The following is a 25,958-nucleotide window of genomic DNA, read 5'->3' as shown; positions in this document are numbered from 1 at the left end:
CATATCTCCTCTTTCATGCTGTTGTTTCGGTTGAGGCTCCGGGACCCTCGTATTAAAAAGGCCTGAGCATAAATAAGTGTCACGGCTGTGTAATCAATGTTTTTTTCTAATTTCACGGTTGCAAATAATGATCTGTGGGTTTCTAAAATCAATGCCTTTCCTGTAATCTTTTATTCAAAAGGATGACATATCTCCTCTTTCATGCTGTTGTTTCGGTTGAGGCTCCGGGACCCTCGTATTAAAAAGGCCTGAGCATAAATAAGTGTCACGGCTGTAGTAATCAATGTTTTTTTCTAATTTCACGGTTGCAAATAATGATCTGTGGGTTTCTAAAATCAATGCCTTTCCTGTAATCTTTTATTCAAAAGGATGACATATCTCCTCTTTCATGCTGTTGTTTCGGTTGAGGCTCCGGGACCCTCGTATTAAAAAGGCCTGAGCATAAATAAGTGTCACGGCTGTGTAATCAATGTTTTTTTCTAATTTCACGGTTGCAAATAATGATCTGTGGGTTTCTAAAATCAATGCCTTTCCTGTAATCTTTTATTCAAAAGTATGACATATCTCCTCTTTCATGCTGTTGTTTCGGTTGAGGCTCCGGGACCCTCGTATTAAAAAGGCCTGAGCATAAATAAGTGTCACGGCTGTCTTATGAATGTTTTTTTCTAATTTCACGGTTGCAAATAATGATCTGTGGGTTTCTAAAATCAATGCCTTTCCTGTAATCTTTTATTCAAAAGGATGACATATCTCCTCTTTCATGCTGTTGTTTCGGTTGAGGCTCCGGGACCCTCGTATTAAAAAGGCCTGAGCATAAATAAGTGTCACGGCTGTGTAATCAATGTTTTTTTCTAATTTCACGGTTGCAAATAATGATCTGTGGGTTTCTAAAATCAATGCCTTTCCTGTAATCTTTTATTCAAAAGGATGACATATCTCCTCTTTCATGCTGTTGTTTCGGTTGAGGCTCCGGGACCCTCGTATTAAAAAGGCCTGAGCATAAATAAGTGTCACGGCTGTGTAATCAATGTTTTTTTCAAATTTCACGGTTGCAAATAATGATCTGTGGGTTTCTAAAATCAATGCCTTTCCTGTAATCTTTTATTCAAAAGGATGACATATCTCCTCTTTCATGCTGTTGTTTCGGTTGAGGCTCCGGGACCCTCGTATTAAAAAGGCCTGAGCATAAATAAGTGTCACGGCTGTCTAATGAATGTTTTTTTCTAATTTCACGGTTGCAAATAATGATCTGTGGGTTTCTAAAATCAATGCCTTTCCTGTAATCTTTTATTCAAAAGGATGACATATCTCCTCTTTCATGCTGTTGTTTCGGTTGAGGCTCCGGGACCCTCGTATTAAAAAGGCCTGAGCATAAATAAGTGTCACGGCTGTGTAATCAATGTTTTTTTCTAATTTCACGGTTGCAAATAATGATCTGTGGGTTTCTAAAATCAATGCCTTTCCTGTAATCTTTTATTCAAAAGGATGACATATCTCCTCTTTCATGCTGTTGTTTCGGTTGAGGCTCCGGGACCCTCGTATTAAAAAGGCCTGAGCATAAATAAGTGTCACGGCTGTGTAATCAATGTTTTTTTCTAATTTCACGGTTGCAAATAATGATCTGTGGGTTTCTAAAATCAATGCCTTTCCTGTAATCTTTTATTCAAAAGGATGACATATCTCCTCGTTCATGCTGTTGTTTCGGTTGAGGCTCCGGGACCCTCGTATTAAAAAGGCATGAGCATAAATAAGTGTCACGGCTGTCTAATTAATGTTTTTTTCTAATTTCACGGTTGCAAATAATGATCTGTGGGTTTCTAAAATCAATGCCTTTCCTGTAATCTTTTATTCAAAAGGATGACATATCTCCTCTTTCATGCTGTTGTTTCGGTTGAGGCTCCGGGACCCTCGTATTAAAAAGGCCTGAGCATAAATAAGTGTCACGGCTGTGTAATCAATGTTTTTTTCTAATTTCACGGTTGCAAATAATGATCTGTGGGTTTCTAAAATCAATGCCTTTCCTGTAATCTTTTATTCAAAAGGATGACATATCTCCTCTTTCATGCTGTTGTTTCGATTGAGGCTCCGGGACCCTCGTATTAAAAAGGCATGAGCATAAATAAGTGTCACGGCTGTCTAATGAATGTTTTTTTCTAATTTCACAGTTGCAAATAATGATCTGTGGGTTTCTAAAATCAATGCCTTTCCTGTAATCTTTTATTCAAAAGGATGACATATCTCCTCTTTCATGCTGTTGTTTCGGTTGAGGCTCCGGGACCCTCGTATTTAAAAGGCCTGAGCATAAATAAGTGTCACGGCTGTGTAATCAATGTTTTTTTCTAATTTCACGGTTGCAAATAATGATCTGTGAGTTTCTAAAATCAATGCCTTTCCTGTAATCTTTTATTCAAAAGGATGACATATCTCCTCTTTCATGCTGTTGTTTCGGTTGAGGCTCCGGGACCCTCGTATTAAAAAGGCAAGAGCATAAATAAGTGTCACGGCTGTGTAATCAGTGTTTTTTTCTAATTTCACGGTTGCAAATAATGATCTGTGGGTTTCTAAAATCAATGCCTTTCCTGTAATCTTTTATTCTAAAGGATGACATATCTCCTCTTTCATGCTGTTGTTTCGGTTGAGGCTCCGGGACCCTCGTATTAAAAAGGCCTGAGCATAAATAAGTGTCACGGCTTAGTAATCAATGTTTTTTTCTAATTTCACGGTTGCAAATAATGATCTGTGGGTTTCTAAAATCAATGCCTTTCCTGTAATCTTTTATTCAAAAGGATAACATATCTCCTCGTTCATGCTGTTGTTTCGGTTGAGGCTCCGGGACCCTCGTATTAAAAAGGCATGAGCATAAATAAGTGTCACGGCTGTCTAATGAATGTTTTTTTCTAATTTCACGGTTGCAAATAATGATCTGTGGGTTTCTAAAATCAATGCCTTTCCTGTAATCTTTTATTCAAAAGGATGACATATCTCCTCTTTCATGCTGTTGTTTCGGTTGAGGCTCCGGGACCCTCGTATTAAAAAGGCCTGAGCATAAATAAGTGTCACGGCTGTGTAATCAATGTTTTTTTCTAATTTCACGGTTGCAAATAATGATCTGTGGGTTTCTAAAATCAATGCCTTTCCTGTAATCTTTTATTCAAAAGGATGACATATCTCCTCGTTCATGCTGTTGTTTCGGTTGAGGCTCCGGGACCCTCGTATTAAAAAGGCATGAGCATAAATAAGTGTCACGGCTGTCTAATGAATGTTTTTTTCTAATTTCACGGTTGCAAATAATGATCTGTGGGTTTCTAAAATCAATGCCTTTCCTGTAATCTTTTATTCAAAAGGATGACATATCTCCTCTTTCATGCTGTTGTTTCGGTTGAGGCTCCGGGACCCTCGTATTAAAAAGGCCTGAGCATAAATAAGTGTCACGGCTGTGTAATCAATGTTTTTTTCTAATTTCACGGTTGCAAATAATGATCTGTGGGTTTCTAAAATCAATGCCTTTCCTGTAATCTTTTATTCAAAAGGATGACATATCTCCTCTTTCATGCTGTTGTTTCGGTTGAGGCTCCGGGACCCTCGTATTAAAAAGGCCTGAGCATAAATAAGTGTCACGGCTGTGTAATCAATGTTTTTTTCTAATTTCACGGTTGCAAATAATGATCTGTGGGTTTCTAAAATCAATGCCTTTCCTGTAATCTTTTATTCAAAAGGATGACATATTTCCTCTTTCATGCTGTTGTTTCGGTTGAGGCTCCGTGACCCTCGTATTAAAAAGGCATGAGCATAAATAAGTGTCACGGCTGTCTAATGAATGTTTTTTTCTAATTTCACGGTTGCAAATAATGATCTGTGGGTTTCTAAAATCAATGCCTTTCCTGTAATCTTTTATTCAAAAGGATGACATATCTCCTCTTTCATGCTGTTGTTTCGGTTGAGGCTCCGGGACCCTCGTATTAAAAAGGCCTGAGCATAAATAAGTGTCACGGCTGTGTAATCAATGTTTTTTTCTAATTTCACGGTTGCAAATAATGATCTGTGGGTTTCTAAAATCAATGCCTTTCCTGTAATCTTTTATTCAAAAGGATGACATATCTCCTCTTTCATGCTGTTGTTTCGGTTGAGGCTCCGGGACCCTCGTATTAAAAAGGCCTGAGCATAAATAAGTGTCACGGCTGTGTAATCAATGTTTTTTTCTAATTTCACGGGTACAAATAATGATCTGTGGGTTTCTAAAATCAATGCCTTTCCTGTAATCTTTTATTCAAAAGGATGACATATCTCCTCGTTCATGCTGTTGTTTCGGTTGAGGCTCCGGGACCCTCGTATTAAAAAGGCATGAGCATAAATAAGTGTCACGGCTGTCTAATTAATGTTTTTTTCTAATTTCACGGTTGCAAATAATGATCTGTGGGTTTCTAAAATCAATGCCTTTCCTGTAATCTTTTATTCAAAAGGATGACATATCTCCTCTTTCATGCTGTTGTTTCGGTTGAGGCTCCGGGACCCTCGTATTAAAAAGGCCTAAGCATAAATAAGTGTCACGGCTGTGTAATCAATGTTTTTTTCTAATTTCACGGTTGCAAATAATGATCTGTGGGTTTCTAAAATCAATGCCTTTCCTGTAATCTTTTATTCAAAAGGATGACATATCTCCTCTTTCATGCTGTTGTTTCGATTGAGGCTCCGGGACCCTCGTATTAAAAAGGCATGAGCATAAATAAGTGTCACGGCTGTCTAATGAATGTTTTTTTCTAATTTCACAGTTGCAAATAATGATCTGTGGGTTTCTAAAATCAATGCCTTTCCTGTAATCTTTTATTCAAAAGGATGACATATCTCCTCTTTCATGCTGTTGTTTCGGTTGAGGCTCCGGGACCCTCGTATTTAAAAGGCCTGAGCATAAATAAGTGTCACGGCTGTGTAATCAATGTTTTTTTCTAATTTCACGGTTGCAAATAATGATCTGTGAGTTTCTAAAATCAATGCCTTTCCTGTAATCTTTTATTCAAAAGGATGACATATCTCCTCTTTCATGCTGTTGTTTCGGTTGAGGCTCCGGGACCCTCGTATTAAAAAGGCAAGAGCATAAATAAGTGTCACGGCTGTGTAATCAGTGTTTTTTTCTAATTTCACGGTTGCAAATAATGATCTGTGGGTTTCTAAAATCAATGCCTTTCCTGTAATCTTTTATTCTAAAGGATGACATATCTCCTCTTTCATGCTGTTGTTTCGGTTGAGGCTCCGGGACCCTCGTATTAAAAAGGCCTGAGCATAAATAAGTGTCACGGCTTAGTAATCAATGTTTTTTTCCTAATTTCACGGTTGCAAATAATGATCTGTGGGTTTCTAAAATCAATGCCTTTCCTGTAATCTTTTATTCAAAAGGATGACATATCTCCTCTTTCATGCTGTTGTTTCGGTTGAGGCTCCGGGACCCTCGCATTAAAAAGGCATGAGCATAAATAAGTGTCACGGCTGTGTAATCAATGTTTTTTTCTAATTTCACGGTTGCAAATAATGATCTGTGGGTTTCTAAAATCAATGCCTTTCCTGTAATCTTTTATTCAAAAGGATGACATATCTCCTCTTTCATGCTGTTCTTTCGGTTGAGGCTCCGGGACCCTCGTATTAAAAAGGCCTGAGCATAAATAAGTGTCACGGCTGTGTAATCAATGTTTTTTTCTAATTTCACGGTTGCAAATAATGATCTGTGGGTTTCTAAAATCAATGCCTTTCCTGTAATCTTTTATTCAAAAGGATGACATATCTCCTCGTTCATGCTGTTGTTTCGGTTGAGGCTCCGGGACCCTCGTATTAAAAAGGCATGAGCATAAATAAGTGTCACGGCTGTCTAATTAATGTTTTTTTCTAATTTCACGGTTGCAAATAATGATCTGTGGGTTTCTAAAATCAATGCCTTTTCTGTAATCTTTTATTCTAAAGGATGACATATCTCCTCAGTCATGCTGTTGTTTCGGTTGAGGCTCCGGGACCCTCGTATTAAAAAGGCCTGAGCATAAATAAGTGTCACTGCTGTGTAATCAATGTTTTTTTCTAATTTCACGGTTGCAAATAATGATCTGTGGGTTTCTAAAATCAATGCCTTTCCTGTAATCTTTTATTCAAAAGGATGACATATCTCCTCTTTCATGCTGTTGTTTCGGTTGAGGCTCCGGGACCCTCGTATTAAAAAGGCCTGAGCATAAATAAGTGTCACGGCTGTGTAATCAATGTTTTTTTCTAATTTCACGGTTGCAAATAATGATCTGTGGGTTTCTAAAATCAATGCCTTTCCTGTAATCTTTTATTCAAAAGGATGACATATTTCCTCTTTCATGCTGTTGTTTCGGTTGAGGCTCCGTGACCCTCGTATTAAAAAGGCATGAGCATAAATAAGTGTCACGGCTGTCTAATGAATGTTTTTTTCTAATTTCACGGTTGCAAATAATGATCTGTGGGTTTCTAAAATCAATGCCTTTCCTGTAATCTTTTATTCAAAAGGATGACATATCTCCTCTTTCATGCTGTTGTTTCGGTTGAGGCTCCGGGACCCTCGTATTAAAAAGGCCTGAGCATAAATAAGTGTCACGGCTGTGTAATCAATGTTTTTTTCTAATTTCACGGTTGCAAATAATGATCTGTGGGTTTCTAAAATCAATGCCTTTCCTGTAATCTTTTATTCTAAAGGATGACATATCTCCTCTTTCATGCTGTTGTTTCGGTTGAGGCTCCGGGACCCTCGTATTAAAAAGGCCTGAGCATAAATAAGTGTCACGGCTGTGTAATCAATGTTTTTTTCTAATTTCACGGTTGCAAATAATGATCTGTGGGTTTCTAAAATCAATGCCTTTCCTGTAATCTTTTATTCAAAAGGATGACATATCTCCTCGTTCATGCTGTTGTTTCGGTTGAGGCTCCGGGACCCTCGTATTAAAAAGGCATGAGCATAAATAAGTGTCACGGCTGTCTAATTAATGTTTTTTTCTAATTTCACGGTTGCAAATAATGATCTGTGGGTTTCTAAAATCAATGCCTTTCCTGTAATCTTTTATTCAAAAGGATGACATATCTCCTCTTTCATGCTGTTGTTTCGGTTGAGGCTCCGGGACCCTCGTATTAAAAAGGCCTAAGCATAAATAAGTGTCACGGCTGTGTAATCAATGTTTTTTTCTAATTTCACGGTTGCAAATAATGATCTGTGGGTTTCTAAAATCAATGCCTTTCCTGTAATCTTTTATTCAAAAGGATGACATATCTCCTCTTTCATGCTGTTGTTTCGGTTGAGGCTCCGGGACCCTCGTATTAAAAAGGCATGAGCATAAATAAGTGTCACGGCTGTCTAATGAATGTTTTTTTCTAATTTCACAGTTGCAAATAATGATCTGTGGGTTTCTAAAATCAATGCCTTTCCTGTAATCTTTTATTCAAAAGGATGACATATCTCCTCTTTCATGCTGTTGTTTCGGTTGAGGCTCCGGGACCCTCGTATTTAAAAGGCCTGAGCATAAATAAGTGTCACGGCTGTGTAATCAATGTTTTTTTCTAATTTCACGGTTGCAAATAATGATCTGTGAGTTTCTAAAATCAATGCCTTTCCTGTAATCTTTTATTCAAAAGGATGACATATCTCCTCTTTCATGCTGTTGTTTCGGTTGAGGCTCCGGGACCCTCGTATTAAAAAGGCAAGAGCATAAATAAGTGTCACGGCTGTGTAATCAGTGTTTTTTTCTAATTTCACGGTTGCAAATAATGATCTGTGGGTTTCTAAAATCAATGCCTTTCCTGTAATCTTTTATTCTAAAGGATGACATATCTCCTCTTTCATGCTGTTGTTTCGGTTGAGGCTCCGGGACCCTCGTATTAAAAAGGCCTGAGCATAAATAAGTGTCACGGCTTAGTAATCAATGTTTTTTCCTAATTTCACGGTTGCAAATAATGATCTGTGGGTTTCTAAAATCAATGCCTTTCCTGTAATCTTTTATTCAAAAGGATGACATATCTCCTCTTTCATGCTGTTGTTTCGGTTGAGGCTCCGGGACCCTCGCATTAAAAAGGCATGAGCATAAATAAGTGTCACGGCTGTGTAATCAATGTTTTTTTCTAATTTCACGGTTGCAAATAATGATCTGTGGGTTTCTAAAATCAATGCCTTTCCTGTAATCTTTTATTCAAAAGGATGACATATCTCCTCTTTCATGCTGTTCTTTCGGTTGAGGCTCCGGGACCCTCGTATTAAAAAGGCCTGAGCATAAATAAGTGTCACGGCTGTGTAATCAATGTTTTTTTCTAATTTCACGGTTGCAAATAATGATCTGTGGGTTTCTAAAATCAATGCCTTTCCTGTAATCTTTTATTCAAAAGGATGACATATCTCCTCGTTCATGCTGTTGTTTCGGTTGAGGCTCCGGGACCCTCGTATTAAAAAGGCATGAGCATAAATAAGTGTCACGGCTGTCTAATTAATGTTTTTTTCTAATTTCACGGTTGCAAATAATGATCTGTGGGTTTCTAAAATCAATGCCTTTTCTGTAATCTTTTATTCTAAAGGATGACATATCTCCTCAGTCATGCTGTTGTTTCGGTTGAGGCTCCGGGACCCTCGTATTAAAAAGGCCTGAGCATAAATAAGTGTCACTGCTGTGTAATCAATGTTTTTTTCTAATTTCACGGTTGCAAATAATGATCTGTGGGTTTCTAAAATCAATGCCTTTCCTGTAATCTTTTATTCAAAAGGATGACATATCTCCTCTTTCATGCTGTTGTTTCGATTGAGGCTCCGGGACCCTCGTATTAAAAAGGCATGAGCATAAATAAGTGTCACGGCTGTCTAATGAATGTTTTTTTCTAATTTCACGGTTGCAAATAATGATCTGTGGGTTTCTAAAATCAATGCCTTTCCTGTAATCTTTTATTCAAAAGGATGACATATCTCCTCTTTCATGCTGTTGTTTCGGTTGAGGCTCCGGGACCCTCGTATTAAAAAGGCCTGAGCATAAATAAGTGTCACGGCTGTGTAATCAATGTTTTTTTCTAATTTCACGGTTGCAAATAATGATCTGTGGGTTTCTAAAATCAATGCCTTTCCTGTAATCTTTTATTCAAAAGGATGACATATCTCCTCTTTCATGCTGTTGTTTCGGTTGAGGCTCCGGGACCCTCGTATTAAAAAGGCATGAGCATAAATAAGTGTCACGGCTGTCTAATGAATGTTTTTTTCTAATTTCACGGTTGCAAATAATGATCTGTGGGTTTCTAAAATCAATGCCTTTCCTGTAATCTTTTATTCAAAAGGATGACATATCTCCTCTTTCATGCTGTTGTTTCGGTTGAGGCTCCGGGACCCTCGTATTAAAAAGGCATGAGCATAAATAAGTGTCACGGCTGTCTAATGAATGTTTTTTTCTAATTTCACGGTTGCAAATAATGATCTGTGGGTTTCTAAAATCAATGCCTTTCCTGTAATCTTTTATTCAAAAGGATGACATATCTCCTCTTTCATGCTGTTGTTTCGGTTGAGGCTCCGGGACCCTCGTATTAAAAAGGCCTGAGCATAAATAAGTGTCACGGCTGTGTAATCAATGTTTTTTTCTAATTTCACGGTTGCAAATAATAATCTGTGGGTTTCTAAAATCAATGCCTTTCCTGTAATCTTTTATTCAAAAGGATGACATATCTCCTCTTTCATGCTGTTGTTTCGGTTGAGGCTCCGGGACCCTCATATTAAAAAGGCCTGAGCATAAATAAGTGTCACGGCTGTGTAATCAATGTTTTTTTCTAATTTCACGGTTGCAAATAATGATCTGTGGGTTTCTAAAATCAATGCCTTTCCTGTAATCTTTTATTCAAAAGGATGACATATCTCCTCTTTCATGCTGTTGTTTCGATTGAGGCTCCGGGACCCTCGTATTAAAAAGGCCTGAGCATAAATAAGTGTCACGGCTGTGTAATCAATGTTTTTTTCTAATTTCACGGTTGCAAATAATGATCTGTGGGTTTCTAAAATCAATGCCTTTCCTGTAATCTTTTATTTAAAAGGATGACATATCTCCTCTTTCATGCTGTTGTTTCGGTTGAGGGTCCGGGACCCTCGTATTAAAAAAGGCATGAGCATAAATAAGTGTCACGGCTGTCTAATGAATGTTTTTTTCTAATTTCACAGTTGCAAATAATGATCTGTGGGTTTCTAAAATCAATGCCTTTCCTGTAATCTTTTATTCAAAAGGATGACATATCTCCTGTTTCATGCTGTTGTTTCGGTTGAGGCTCCGGAACCCTCGTATTAAAAAGGCCTGAGCATAAATAAGTGTCACGGCTGTGTAATCAATGTTTTTTTCTAATTTCACGGTTGCAAATAATGATCTGTGGGTTTCTAAAATCAATGCCTTTCCTGTAATCTTTTTATTCAAAAGAATGACATATCTCCACTTTCATGCTGTTGTTTCGGTTGAGGCTCCGGGACCCTCGTATTAAAAAGGCCTGAGCATAAATAAGTGTGACGGGTGTGTAATCAATTTTTTTTTCTAAATTCACGGTTGCAAATAATGATCTGTGGGTTTCTAAAATCAATGCCTTTACTGTAATCTTTTATTCAAAAGGATGACAGTACTACCAAAATTCAGCCAATGAAGGGCCTTAGGAAGACTGAGCCAAGGTTGGATTGTAGTATTTGGTTAGGCTAATCATGATGGCCATGCAGACCACCACCACTGAGAGTCCTGGAAGTAACAGGGATGATGAGATGAAAGAGCTAAGAATAGTAGAACTTGAAACAACAGATTTAGCCATGGGTTTTAGTGCAAAACCGCTTGGCTTTTTTTTGCCTTTGGGTCGGCTATTCATGCAGGCCATATAGAGCTGAAAACATTCGGTGTCGTATCAGCTATTAAACTAATAAGAACAGTACTACCAAAATACAGCCGATGAAGGGCCTTAGGAAGACTGGGCCAAGGTTGGATTGTAGTATTTGGTTAGGCTAATCCTGATGGCCATGTAGACCACCACCACTGAGAGTCCTGGAAGTAACAGGGATGATGAGATGAAAGAGCTAAGAATAGTAGAACTTGAAACAACAGAGTTAGCCATGGGTGTTAGTGCAAAATCGCTTGGCTTTTTTTTGGCTTTGGGTGCGGCTATTCATGCAGGCCATATAGAGCTGAAAACATTCGGTGTCGTATCAGCTATTAAACTAATAAGAACAGTACTACCAAAATACAGCCAATGAAGGGCCTTAGGAAGACTGGGCCAAGGTTGGATTGTAGTATTTGGTTAGGCTAATCCTGATGGCCATGTAGACCACCACCACCGAGAGTCCTGGAAGTAACAGTGATGATGAGATGAAAGAGCTAAGAATAGTAGAACTTGAAACAACAGAGTTAGCCATGGGTGTTAGTGCAAAACCGCTTGGCTTTTTTTTGGCTTTGGGTGCGGCTATTCATGCAGGCCATATAGAGCTGAAAACATTCAGTGTCGTATCAGCTATTAAACTAATAAGAACAGTACTACCAAAATACAGCCAATGAAGGGCCTTAGGAAGACTGGGCCAAGGTTGGATTGTAGTATTTGGTTAGTCTAATCATGATGGCCATGTAGACCACCACCACCGAGAGTCATGGAAGTAACAGGGATGATGAGATGAAAGAGCTAAGAATAGTAGAACTTGAAACAACAGAGTTAGCCATGGGTGTTAGTGCAAAACCGCTTGGGTTTTTTTTGGCTTTGGGTGCGGCTATTCATGCAGGCCATATAGAGCTGACAACATTCGGTGTCGTATCAGCTATTAAACTAATAAGAACAGTACTACCAAAATACAGCCAATTAAGGGCATTAGGAAGACTGGGCCAAGGTTGGATTGTAGTATTTGGTTAGGTTAATCATGATGGCCATGTAGACCACCACCACCAAGAGTCCTGGAAGTAACAGGGATGATGAGATGAAAGAGCTAAGAATAGTAAAACTTGAAACAACAGAGTTAGCCATGGGTGTTAGTGCAAAACCGCTTGGCTTTTTTTTGGCTTTGGGTGCAGCTATTCATGCAGGCCATATAGAGCTGACAACATTCGGTGTCGTATCAGCTATTAAACTAATAAGAACAGTACTACCAAAATACAGCCAATGAAGGGCCTTAGGAAGACTGGGCCAAGGTTGGATTGTAGTATTTGGTTAGGCTAATCATGATGGCCATGTAGACCACCACCACCGAGAGTCCTGGAAGTAACAGGGATGATGAGATGAAAGAGCTAAGAATATTAGAACTTGAAACAACAGAGTTAGCCATGGGTGTTAGTGCAAAACCGCTTGGCTTTTTTTTGGCTTTGGGTGCGGCTATTCATGCAGGCCATATAGAGCTGACAACATTCGGTGTCGTATCAGCTATTAAACTAATAAGAACAGTACTACCAAAATACAGCCAATGAAGGGCCTTAGGAAGACTGAGCCAAGGTTGGATTGTAGTATTTGGTTAGGCTAATCATGATGGCCATGTAGACCACCATGTAGTAATAAGAACAGTACTACCAAAATACAGCCAATGAAGGGCCTTAGGAAGACTGAGCCAAGGTTGGATTGTAGTATTTGGTTAGGCTAATCATGATGGCCATGTAGACCACCACCACCGAGAGTCCTGGAAGTAACAGGGATGATGAGATTAAAGTGCTAAGAATAGTACTACTTGAAACAACAGAGTTAGCCATGGGTGTTAATCCAAGACCGCTTGGATTTATTTTTGTATTGGCTGCAGCTAATCATGCAGGCCATATAGACAACATTCGGTGTTGTATCAGCTATAAAAATAATAAGAACTGTACTATCAAAATACAGACAATGAAGGGCCTATGAAGACTGAGCAAAGGTTGGATTGTAGTATTTTGTTCGGCTAATCATGATGGCCATGTAGACCGCCCGTAACAGGGATGAAAGTGCTAAGAATAGTACTAATTGAAACAACAGAGTTAGCCATGGGTGTTAGTCTAAGACCACTCAGCTTTTTTTTGGGTTTGGGTGCAGCTAATCATGAAGGACAGATAGACCTGCCACCATTTGGTGTTGTAACAGGTATGAAAATGCAAAGAACAGTACTACATAACACAACCTACTTACCATGGGTCCCAGAACATATGTTTGGTTGTTATATTTTGTAAGGGTAATCATGCAGGCCATATAGACCTCCACCGATAGGGTGAGTATGAGTAACAGCTATTAAAATGCGAAGGACATTACTAATTAACACAACATAGTTACCATGGGTCGCAGACCAAGAGCAGATGTCTTATTATTATATTTTGTATGGGTAATCATCCAGGCCGTATAGACCTCACCAAATAGGGGGAGTTACAGAGATTAAAGTGCTAAGAATGGTAGTACTTAAAACACAACCTCGTTAAAATAGGTAGCAGACCACATGTCTTATTATTATAATTTTTCAGGGTAATATGGCAGGCCATATAGAACTCCCCCGATAGGGGGGGGGGAACAGGGATTAAAGTGCTAAGAAAAGTACTAATTGACACAAGCTAGTTGGGTCCAAGAACGCATGTTTGATTATTAGAATTTATTAGGGTAATTATATATCTAACAAATCTATCTATTTCTCTTCTATCGATTCTATCTAACTATCAATCTATGAATATCTATCTATCCTATCTATCACTATCAATCTATCTTCTGTCCGGGATGTTTTGAGACAGCCACTTTGGGAATGTTAGTTGATTTAGACCCATTATGGCTTAAAAGCAGACTCTGCATCAACTGTAATTTTCCATGGGAGTTTTGCCAGGGATCCCCCTCCAGCATGCAACAGTCCAGGTGTTAGTACCCTTGAAACAACTTTTCCATCACTATTGTGGCTAGAAAGAGTCCTTGTAGGTTTTAAAGTTCGCCTGCCTATTGAATTCAATGGCAGTTCGCGCGGTTCGCGCGTTCGTGAACAATACCGGAAGTTCGAGTCCGCGGTTCGCGAACCGAAAATTTTAGGTTCGCGACATCACTATTAGTGGCCTTCTATGACCCTTTGCCCAAACATATCTAAAAATCCCCCTTCAGATCTGTGATGCACAGCTTCAATTTGCAGCCTTCAATGGTGTCTATCTATTAAGCTGCAGGCTCGCCAGAAACAGCAGTTATGAAGCAGCGGTCACAAAGACCGCTGCTCCATAACCCTGTCCGCCTGCTCTGAGCAGGTGGACAGACATCGCCGGAATTCAACCCGATCGAGTATGATCGGGTTGATTGACACCTCCCTGCTGTCGGCCCATTGGCCTCGAGTCTGCAGGGGGCGGCGTTGCACCAGCAGCTCTTGTGAGCTGCTGGTGCAATGCTGAATACAGAGAGCGCATTGCTCTCCGTATTCAGCGAGGTCTGGCGGACCTGATCCGTACTGTCGGATCAGGTCCGCCAGACTTTGTTAAATAGAGGCCTATAACTCTTTGCCATAACATATCTAAAAATACCCTTTCAGAGTTGTGATACCAAATGGGCCGTGGACCCATTGCCATAAAGTATCTAAAATCCCCTTTAAGAACTGTGATTCACAGCTGCAAGTAGCGGCCTTCTAATTACCAAAACCAATGATAAGCCCATACATGTCTGCTATTTCTGTACAAAGGGAGCCTGAAAAAAGATTTTAAATAATTTGAATTATTACTGCACATGTTTTGTGTAAATAATGTCAATGAGAAACCCAAAGTTTGTGAAAAGAATATTTTTTTTTTTCTAAATTATTGCATTTGGAATTTATCTGACTGCCAGCATTTTGCATGAAATATCAATACCTTGGGTTGTCTACCTTTAAAATATATACTTTTGGGGACTGCAATTAGCGGCCTTCTAATCACCAAAAGCAATGTAAAACCCATAAATGTCTGTTAATTCTGAACACCGGATATCCTAGAGAAATGTTTCCAAGCATTTGTCTTATGAATGCACAAGTTATATGTAAATAATTTCTATGAGAAATCCAAAGTTTGTAAAAAAGTTAATGATTTTTTTTTTATATATATATGATCGCATTTGACACATATCTGACTGCAAAGTGGTCACATGAAATATGCCAAAATGGGCCTATATCAATGTCTTGGGTTTTCTACTTTATAAATCAATATACAGTATATATATATATATATATATATATATATATATATATATATATATAGAGAGAGAGAGAGAGAGAGAGAGATAGAGAGAAAATAACTCATTGTGTAGTTCATTAACAAATCTAGACAGGCCCGAAGGCTTGTTTTCCCACAGAAAACCTCTGAATTACATTGTTTCCAATGCAGCAAGGGATTCTGGGTAAGATATGCAAATTGAGTACAACATTTGCATATCTTACCCAGAATCCTTTGCTACATTGGAAACAATGTAATTCAGAGGTTTTCTGTGGGAAAACAAGCCTTCGGGCCTGTCTAGATTTGTTAATGAACTACACAATGAGTTATTTTCTCTATATTTTGTGCGTAGTGGAGGATTTTAAACTCACCTTTTATCTCCCCCTAATTTAAAATGTTGTTGTATTTTGCCCAGAATCAACTTCACCCAGCAGTGATTCAAACCTTTTCCCAGCTGATGAGTAGCAACAACTACGAATTCGAAACAGTCTGTTCTGGGATGGTTATGAACCACTGCACTAACCCTAGCTAAGTTTATAAGCTGTGTGAACAGTAATACTTTGGCGTAAAGGGAATCTGCTGAAAAGCAGACTGAAGTAAAAAGGTGTGTCATTGTGTACTTAATTTGCTAATCTTACCCAGAATCCTTTGCTGCATTGGAAACAATGTAATTCAGAGGTTTTCTGTGGGAAAACAAGCCTTCGGGCCTGTCTAGATTTGTTAATGAACTACACAATGAGTTATTTTCTCTATATTTTGTGCGTAGTGGAGGATTTTAAACTCACCTTTTATCTCCCCCTAATTTAAAATGTTGATATATATATATATATATATATATATATATATTTATTAGAATTCCAGCCGTTATGTCATTCCAAATGGGTCCTGCACACATTACCATAGCGTATCTAAAAATCCTCTTTAAGGAGTGTGGTGCAGATGTGCAATTAGCGGTCTTCTAATCACAAAAAGCAATGATAAACCCATACATGCCTGCTAATTCTGAAAACAGGGGGTCCTAGAGAAGCTTTTTCTAGCATTTGTCTTATGACTGCACACGTTATGTGTAAATAATTTCCATGAGAAACCCACAGTTAAACAAAAAGTTAATGATTTTTTTATATGATCGTTTGCATACTTCTGACTGCCAAATGGATTCATGAAATATGCCAAAATTGGTCTAGATAAATACCTTGGCTTCTCTACTTTATAAATATACTGAACCAAACCGCAAAACAGGCAGTGCTCAGGACACCAGTCTCACCCACAGAATGACCGCACCAGTCTAATCAGCCGTCTTCACGCTGTATGTTCAGCTGCACGCTTGTATCCCGCTGCTCTCTGCTAACTTGTCCTCCACTGATGATGTCATCCACCGGTGCCACTCACGAGCGCTCCATCCAACGCTCAATACCAAAATACCGACCAACAAGCACAGGAAGGCACCCGGTCTCCAACTCTCCCAGAAGACTTCAACCAAAGGAAACAGAAAACTTGGTGACAGAAAACAGCAGCTACACAGTCCGGTAAAAGCAATAATGTCTTTATTTGACATCCAAATACAAGTGTATACAGGCTTAGTCAAACATGTTTCGTATGGAAATACTGACAACTTTTTCAATGACTACCTACAAATATACTGTATATATTGTTTTGGGGGTCAATTTTGAGAATTTGTGTAGCTCTGCTTCATCATTTTAGAACATGGTATACATAACTGCAGAGAAAAACCTTAAAAATATAAAAAAAATATTTCAAAATATATACATGTGTATTTTTATCAGAGGATGCCAATGAACAAATTGTGAGATTTATTTTCTACAGTTAGAAAGCTACAAGTTTTTGGGGCATGTGATAATAAATATTTTACATACTTTTAGTTTTTTTTGGTAAATCCTATATAATAAATGGCCAAGTATATTTGTCAGATGCAGTCATGCGCAGTAGAGACTGCACGTGACAAACATACCTGGCCGTTTGGATCCTGACACTCAGCACTCAGCACAGAGCAGAGCTGAAGCAGAGTGTCAGGGGGCGTGGCCAAAGGGAGCGTCGCAATGGGGCGTGGTCGGGTGCGGTGAGTGGCGTGACTGGGTGTGACGAGGGGCAGGGCTGGGTGTGTCAAGGGGCGTGGTCAGGTGGTGTCGCCACGATGGGGCGTGGCCGGGCGGGGTGCCGCAATGGGGGCGTGGACGGAGAGGCAAAGGGTTTGAAAGACAGAGCCAGAGAGGGGAGAGGGGTGGAGAAGGGCCAAAGAGGGGGGGAGAGAGACAAAAAGAGGGGGGAGAGAGCCCAAGGGGGTGAGAGAGAGCCAAAGAGGGGGAAGAGAGAGAGCAAAAGAGGAAAGAGAGCCAAAGAGAGAGCAAAAGAGGGTAGAGAGCCAAAGAGGGGGGAGAGAGAGCCAAAGAGGGGAGAGAGCCAAAGAGGAGGGAGAGAGAGCCAAAGAGGGGAGAGCAAAAGAGGAAAGAGAGCCAAAGAGGAGAGAGCAAAAGAGGAAAGAGAGCCTAAGAGGAGAGAGAGCAAAAGAGGGGAGAGAGCCAAAGAGGGGGGAGATAGAGCCAAAGAGGGGGGAGAGAGAGCCAAAGAGGGGGGAGAGAACAAAAGAGGGGGCAGAGAGAGCAAAAGAAAGGGGGGAGACAGAGAGGTACTAAAATGTTAATTTTCCATTGTCCCCTCTAAGGCCCTGATGATTAAAATATCATTAAAGTGGCAATATATTCAAAAGGGATGTGTAGCAGGATTGAGATTGCAAGTAAAATATTTAAAGGGCTAAAATCAGTGTATTAAGGCAGTGTTGCTAAGAGGCGTTTTACTATACATCTCAGTGGGTGGCGATACTGGTTATATTTTCACATTAATATACAAAAGGTAGAATCCAGCTATGCAATCCAATGGGAGTAACCAACCTGGAGCTACTAACAAGCTCACAAAATATAAAGTGAAAAAGAAGTACAGAAGGTCTCCAATAATGCCAAATTTCCTTTATTGCAAACTGCTGCTCATAACAGGGTCAAAAGAACACAACGTTTCGGGGTACACATGATTAAGGGGCGTGTACCTCGAAACGTTGTGTTCTTTTGACCCTGTTATCAGCAGCAGTTTGCAATAAAGGAAATTTGGCATTATTGGAGACCTTCCGTACTTCTTTTTCACTTTATATTTTCACATTGTCACCTATATTAAGGGGTCTATTTATCAAAGTGTCAATCTCAGTGCATTTGCGGGTGTCAATACGCTCGCCTAACATCGTGGCCACAGATCTGAATACGATCTCCTTATTTATAAACAAAGCTGTCAAAAACCTGCGCACCAAATATGGGGCGATGAGCATCGGACTGTTGTAAACTAACAGTCATCGATGACGCTGTTATTCGGGTTTTTCCCAACTTTATAACAACTAAACTGCTACAAAGTACACTAACACCCATAAACTACCTAGTGACCCTTAAACCGCCACCCTCCTGCGTCGCTACCACTATAATAAACCTAATAACCCCTAATCTGCCGCTCCCGACATTGCTGCCACTAATAAAAAAATTAACCCCTATTCCGCCGCTTCCCGACACCGCCACCACTAAATAAACTTATTAACCCCTAAACCTCTGGCCTCCCACATCACCACCACTAACTAAACCTATTAACCCCTAAACCATCAGCCCCCCACATCGCAAAAAACTAAATTAAGCTATTAACCCCTAAACCTAACAACCCCTTAACTTTAAATTAAAATTACAACATCCCTATCTTAATATAAATTAAAACTTACCTGTAGAATTAAAATAAACTAATTTTAAACTATTAATTAACCTACCCTAACTATTATACTACAATTAAATTAAACTACCAATTAAATAAACTAAATTACATATTGAAAAAGACCTAACCCTACTAAAATTATTTAAATATACAATTAAACCTTATTAAAAGTACTACATTACAAAAATACCCACTAAATTACGAAAAATAACAAACCAAATTATCAAAAATATTTTTTTTAAAAAACTAATCTAATAGCCCTATCAAAATAAAAAAGCCCCTTCCCCCCCAAAAAAAAATCCCTAGCCTACAATAGACTACCAATGGCCCTTAAAAGGGCCTTTTGTGGGGCATTGCCCCAAAGATATCAGCTCTTTTACCTGTAAAAAAAATTCAACAGTAAAACCCACCACCCAACCACCCCTCCCAAATAAATAAACTATCTAAAATAACCTAAGTTACCCATTGCCCTGAAAAGGGCATTTGTATGGGCATTGCCCTTAAAAGGGCATTTAGCTCTTTTACTGCCCAGACCCTAATCTAAAAATAAAACCCACCCAAAAAAAACCTTAAAAAACCTAATACTAACCCCCGACGATCCACTTATAGTTCTTGATGTCCCGCTTGAAGGATCCATCCGGCGAAGTCATCATCCAGGCGGCAAGAAGTCTTAATCCAGGCAGCCTCTTCTATCTTCATCCAGCCGGCGAAGTCCTCATCCAGATGGCATCTTCTATCTTCATTCATCCAGCGCGGAGCGGGCCTATCCTGAAGACATCGGGCGCGGAGCATCCTCTTCATACGTTTGTCGCCGTAAACTGGAACGTTAATGCAAGGGACGCTATTCAAGATGGCGTCCCTTGCATTCCTATTGGCTGATTTGAGTTTTAAATTCAAATCAGCCAATAGGAGACAAGCTTCTGAAATCATATTGGCTGTTCAAATCAGCCAATAGGATGAGAGCTACTGAAATTATATTGGCTGATTTGAACAGCTGTGTCGAAAAAGACGCGAGCATACCTGTTAACTATTTGATAAATGGGGAAAAGTGTCAAATAGAGCCGAATATGTATTCAGAACATCTGTAATGACATAAGCATCGATCTGCGTCAGATTGAGATTGCGGGATCGTATGTTATGTCACACATTTCAACATTTTCCGGTCTTGAGGCTTTGATAACTAGGTCGGATCAATCTCGCAACAATTACGACGCGGAATTCCAGCGTATTTTCGGTTGACACTTACTTTACATGTGTCAACAGAAACTCAACCATTTTTGTTACACTACAATAGGGAAACTAGAACATCAATAATACACCTATAGGAGCTAGGGGATTGTGGGTATATTATACAATGTTTAATTTATATGTATTTTATTGTATAATGCTATAATATGTATATTAAGTCTTGATGTGATTTAAAAAAATCATATATATTTTGCTTCTTGCTGTTCTGAACATCTTATAATACTGGGGCCACACAAACGTGTTCAATATTAACAATATGTTTGTTACAGTGTAGGTGCAATATTATAGATATAACATGTTCAGAACAGTGTGAACTTATATTGATAATAAATAAATAAAACTAGAAAGTTGCGGCTACTGTCTTCTATGAAATATTAATATTGCAAACACATAGGGACCAATTTATCAATTTCTGCCCGACATGATATGCTGTAGCGTATCGTGTCCGACAGACATCACTGAATGACGACAGCATATGCTGTTGGCATTTAACATTGCACAAGCAGTTCTGGTGAACTGCTTGTGCAATGCCGCCCCCTGCAGATTCGCGGCCAATCGGCCCCTAGCAGGGGGTGTCAATCAACCCGATCGTATAGGATCGGGCGGATTGATGTCTACAGCCTCAGAGGCAGAGGACCAGTTAAGGAGCAGCAGTCTTAAGATCGCTGCTTTATAACTGTTGTTTCTGGCAAGCCTAAAGGATCGCGCAGAAACAGGGGCATCAGGGGCTATTCGGCCCTTGATTATTCGCCCCTTAATCTTCCTAAAAAAGAAAAAGAAACACTCCAAAAGCAAAATACATGATTTTTAAAATCAGGACAAGACATAAAATACATATTATAGCATTATACAAAAAAATACATATAAATAAAACATTATATATGCATGTATAGTATACCATATATTCCCATTTATGGCTCGATTACGAGTGGTACGTAATTTAGCCCTCCAAATTAACTTTGCTAGAAGTAAGCTTTTTGCGTGTGTCAGGTAGCGCATATATTGTAAGTTAAAAGTAAAAATATCGCGAACATCTTAATGTATTCCCCCATAAACCTCAATGGAGTGAACTAGATTGCTTTTAACCAAGTGCAATAACCTGACATGAAATATGAATATTTCATATTCCAATGTTCTTGCTTCATTCTCTTGTTATTCTTTGTTGAAGAGATATCTAGATAGGTAGTGTGCACATCCCTGAAACAGAAGATGGCAGGAAATAGTGCTGCCATCTAGCACTCTTGCTTAGGTATAACATTGTTGCAAAACTGCTGCCAAATGATGCTGCAGAGACATGCACCCTTGTGAGCTTACCTTCCTGCTTTTCAACAAAGGATAAAATAAATAAAAAATAAAGAAAATTTGATAATAGAAGTAAATTTGAAAGTTGATTAAAATTGTATGTTATATCTGAAAGAAAATTTTGGGTTTTTATAAGCCCTTTGCCTGCTATTGCCTGCTATTTTCTTCCTTACACCTGAGACAACAGGTCTCATTTATCATTGCCCGAATGCATCCGTATGCATCTGTTTCTGTGCGACCCTTCTTAAGACTGCTTCTACTTAACTCGTCCGCCACCTCTGTAGTGGATCATGTCCGCCACACATCAATAAATGCAGACAGCATACGCTCTCATGAAATGCTTGTGCAATGCTGCCCCCTGCATATTCGCGGCCATGTCAATAAACCCGATCATATCCGATCGGGCTGATTGCTGTCTGCTGCCTCAGAGGTGGTGGACGAGTTGCTGACCGCTGCTTCTTAACTTCCGCTCCAGGCGGACCTGAAACAGAGTGGGTCGGAAGCAGCATCCTCTGCTTGATAAATCAAACCCATTGACTGTTCCAGAGTGTTTTGCAGATGTGACAGATAATCAAATTATTTTGTCTTGGAATATTGTCAAACATGTCCAAAGTCCAGTTATGCCTTTTGTGCGTTTAATTTGAAGTATCCATTTTGTTTCCAAAATAAAGTGCAAAACTCCTGGTTGGATTGTGATTGCCAAAGCCATTGTTGTCCATGACATGAATTGTGTCGTTGATTTTCCAGCTATCTGGTCGGATTCAATTGTGATCACTCAGAACTTATTAAGCATGGATCGGGACCTGGAAAAGCACCAGTAAACCGGATCAGAAAATTTGCAATTGACCTCAATGTTTATCAAAGCTTAATTGATTTATTTATATCCAAAAGCCATCCCCAACTTTCAATTGCCCAACAATAACTTAAGGGATAAATGTTTGAAAGATGAGTTTATCCACATTTAAATAAGGTGTCTCATGAGTGTGGATTTATTTTTGGCTCAGAGGGAGTCACAGTTTCAGAGCTCTCCTACATATATTTTGCAACTGCAATTTTCACATTGACCATATGACCCTCATTTGAAATAGAAGAATCTCCTTTTTCTAAAAATTGATCTTATCCCATGTTGCAATGGGAACCGAAGTACAGGTTTATCTATTGACTATCCACAGGATCATAGATAATGGAAAATATTATTTCCTCAAGCACCAACTATTTATGTATATTTCAGCATGTAATTATACATGCTACCATTCATTTAGCGCTATGAATACAATGTTAATTACTCAAGTGACAACTATCATAATATCTTACTACTGAAACAATGTTTACAGTGAGGGTTACAGTAACTTCATTTTTTTTTATTTCAGTTTTTATGTGCCACCATGCTTGTTTTTTAATTTATGGATCGCTGGAAGAAGCTACAGTCAGTAACTGGTCGTGTATTAGCCATGTTTCAATGCTGCTGTCATTGTTTATTAGTGTGAACTATTCTGTATTTGGATATGTGACATTCACAGGATTCACCCAAGGTAATGTATTTAAGTTACCCAATATCTTTCTTTTACTTTCTTTTTCTTTTTTTCATTTTACTGTTATTTTCTTCACACAGTTATCATGAAATATGCTATAACAATTTCCCCGTTTTTATCCTATTTTGTTAAAACATTTTGGACCAGATTACGAGTGCAGTGCTATTTAGTAAACTTTTGGCGCACGTTGGGTTGTGCTCATATTATGGGGCATGGTCTCCCTCAGATTTCAGTAGACTGGATACTGGATGTTGTAGCCTTTAAAAAAATGTGTGAGTGTGAGTACCCATTTTGTATATTTTCTTGGAATCATTCTGTCAAAAGTTTAAGCTGCGCTAGGAAAAGTTCTGAGTCCTTTATATTTTAAAAGCTACAACATCCAGTATCCAGTCTACTGAAATCTGAGGGAGACCTTGCCCCAATCAGTCAGCTGGAGACAAAGCCCAGCCTGTGCATATTGCACTTTATTAGTGCACACACCCTTGTGTGTAGTCACTTGTTAGCAACTTTGTATTCACTGCTGGCTTGGTTCAACTTGTATTTTCTCTTATATTTCTACACATATATATATATATATATATACAGTCGTATGCTAAAGTTTAGGCACCCCTGACAATTTCCATGATTTACATTTATAAATAATTGGGTGTTTGGATCAGCAATTTAATTTTGATCTATCAAATAACTGAAGGACACAGTAATATTGTGACATGTTGATAAATGGAACATAACATTGTAAACAGTGTGTACTGTTGAATGGTGGAAACTGTCTTATCCACTATAAAAAAAAATGTTGTGCGCAATCTAACATGAATGACAACCACTGACAAATTCCTTTTTAAATAAGGATATCTGCTGGATAAGTCTGAAGCATGAACCATGCATAGGCTTTGACACAAGAGGTCCATTGAATCTGCAGTTGATATCTTCATAAACAGAGCTTAATCGCTTGGTAATTTATTTTCATTAGTTATCAAACTGAAAAGGAGTTCAGATACACAGCAAAGAAGCTGGAGCAGTGTTGCTGTTTTTTTTTTTGTATGCAGTACGTTAGATCTGTGCAGCAGCTCTTCATTTGAAAAAGCTTGATTAGCTAAATTTGTGCAATGATTGAGATAATTGAAGGAAGTAGTAACTGTTATCAGAGTAGCTAGATTAAATGGATGTTGAACTCAAACATTTAAATATTATTAATATTATTAATATTTAAATATTAAGATTTTTGCATGAAAATGTGATGTTACTTCACATTTTCAGACAAAAAACAAACAAATATTTATTACTTTCAGTTTGAATTTAAACAACTATTACAGTATTAAAGGATTAGTGTACTCCCCACACATGCTCATTGGCTGATAGGTACTTCTTACAACTGCTTATTGGTTAATAGTTGAGCTTTAGGAAGAACATACTACTGTATTAGTTTCAGTTTAAATGTAAATATATACTTCACAATTTCATTTTCAGTCAAAAAATACCATATTTAAATGCTGTCCATATGGATTTCTTAGGTATAATGTATCTTTAAGACTGTGGGGCGATTTATTAAGCAGTGGATGTTACTTTTTCTGAGTGACCTTTCCGGCTTGCCAGAAACAGGAGTTAAGAAGCAGTGGTCTTAAGACCGCTGCTCCTTAACTCGTTCGCCACCTCTGAGGTGGCGGACTGCAATTATTCCGATCAGATACGATCGGGATGATTGACACCCCCTGCTAGCGGCAGATTGGCCACGAATGTGCAGGGGGCGGCATTGCACAAGCATTTCTCCAGTCTGCCCAACATTTGATAAATCGGCCCTATATCAGAAAGTTGGTCCTCTAATACATAGCAGAAAAGTATAAAATAAGAATGTTGTTACAATTTGTTTTTATGGAAATACAATTTATTTTTAGAATACAAATCTTTAATTACAAATACAATTCTTTTTTTTTCTTTTTTTCTTGGTACAATTTTGTTTTTCGGAAGTACAATCTTCTTTTTTGGAATTACACAAATTTGTTTTTGGGAAATACAAAACAATTTTTCCTTTTCGCAGTCTTTTTTTGGGAGTTACACTTCTAGCATGTGTCAAAACATTGTCAAAAATAAATTTTAGTTCTCATTTTGCTAAAGGACTTGTGATGTCACAGCATTCACTTCAGCAGTTTGCCTGGGAACCAGCTCCTGTTTTGCTTCAGTTAAATATGGAGCAGGGATAGGCAAGGTGTCCGTACACGGACACTGGTGTCCGTGACTGGTCCTTGCAGTGTCCGCCGCCCATTTTGCTGTGGGGAGGGAGGAGTAGGACAGATGAATGCTGGTCATGACTCCTCCTTAACACATGCAGCGCCATGTTTTACAGGGTTGTGGCACTCCCACATGATGCTGCTTAGTACCAGAAAATGACTCTGAGTGAGACAGAGAGGGAGGGAAGATTCAAGAAGCAAACTGCCACTGTGTCCCTGGAGCTTTATATGCAAAGGTAAAGCACTTTAACCAGCACCTGAGGTTTATTATAAGTAGTATTTAAATAGAAAGAAAAGATATAGTAAGGTTGTGAATCATAACCTTAGTATATCTTTTCTTTCTGATTAAATAATAGGAAAGGGAAAATATTTAGTGAGAATAAAATTAGTGGCTTGTCTAGAGACTGCTAGCAATATTGGGTGATAAGTTATGGAATAAATAAAGCCTGAGTGAAATACTGGATGTGTATCTTCTGCATCTGTATGATAACACCCAGCTCTATACAAAGACACAGAAGTGACACTGGCACATGTGTATAGCCAGACAAGGGCTGGTTATAGGATCAGTGGTATCTGCATCAGTATAATAAAATTCAGCACTATATAATAATAGTTTTAATTGTAAATGTACCTTGGTGTCCTTCACTAAAGGTCTTTACTTTAGAAAATGTCCGCCACAGCCTTGGCTCGTGCCTATCCCTGATATGGAGAAATGGCTGATAATCCCAGCACATCATCATCTCAGGTAAACCTTTTAACATTTATCATGAAACACAGCATAGCTTAAC

General features: G+C 38.7%; 1 protein-coding gene across 1 annotated transcript in view; it reads left to right on the top strand.

Annotated features, from left to right (window-relative positions):
* SLC38A11 (solute carrier family 38 member 11) overlaps positions 1-25,958 on the top strand; it is a 285,424-nt gene that overhangs the window by 181,065 nt on the left and 78,401 nt on the right. Inside the window, exon 9 of the mRNA XM_053712811.1 lies at positions 22,784-22,945. Within this exon, the coding sequence (XP_053568786.1) occupies positions 22,784-22,945 (162 nt within the window). The remainder of the gene's footprint in view (positions 1-22,783; positions 22,946-25,958) is intronic.

This window comes from Bombina bombina, chromosome 1, assembly GCF_027579735.1.
Source record: "Bombina bombina isolate aBomBom1 chromosome 1, aBomBom1.pri, whole genome shotgun sequence".
Taxonomy (NCBI): Eukaryota; Metazoa; Chordata; class Amphibia; order Anura; family Bombinatoridae; genus Bombina; species Bombina bombina.
This window is presented reverse-complemented; position numbering and strand designations above follow the sequence as displayed.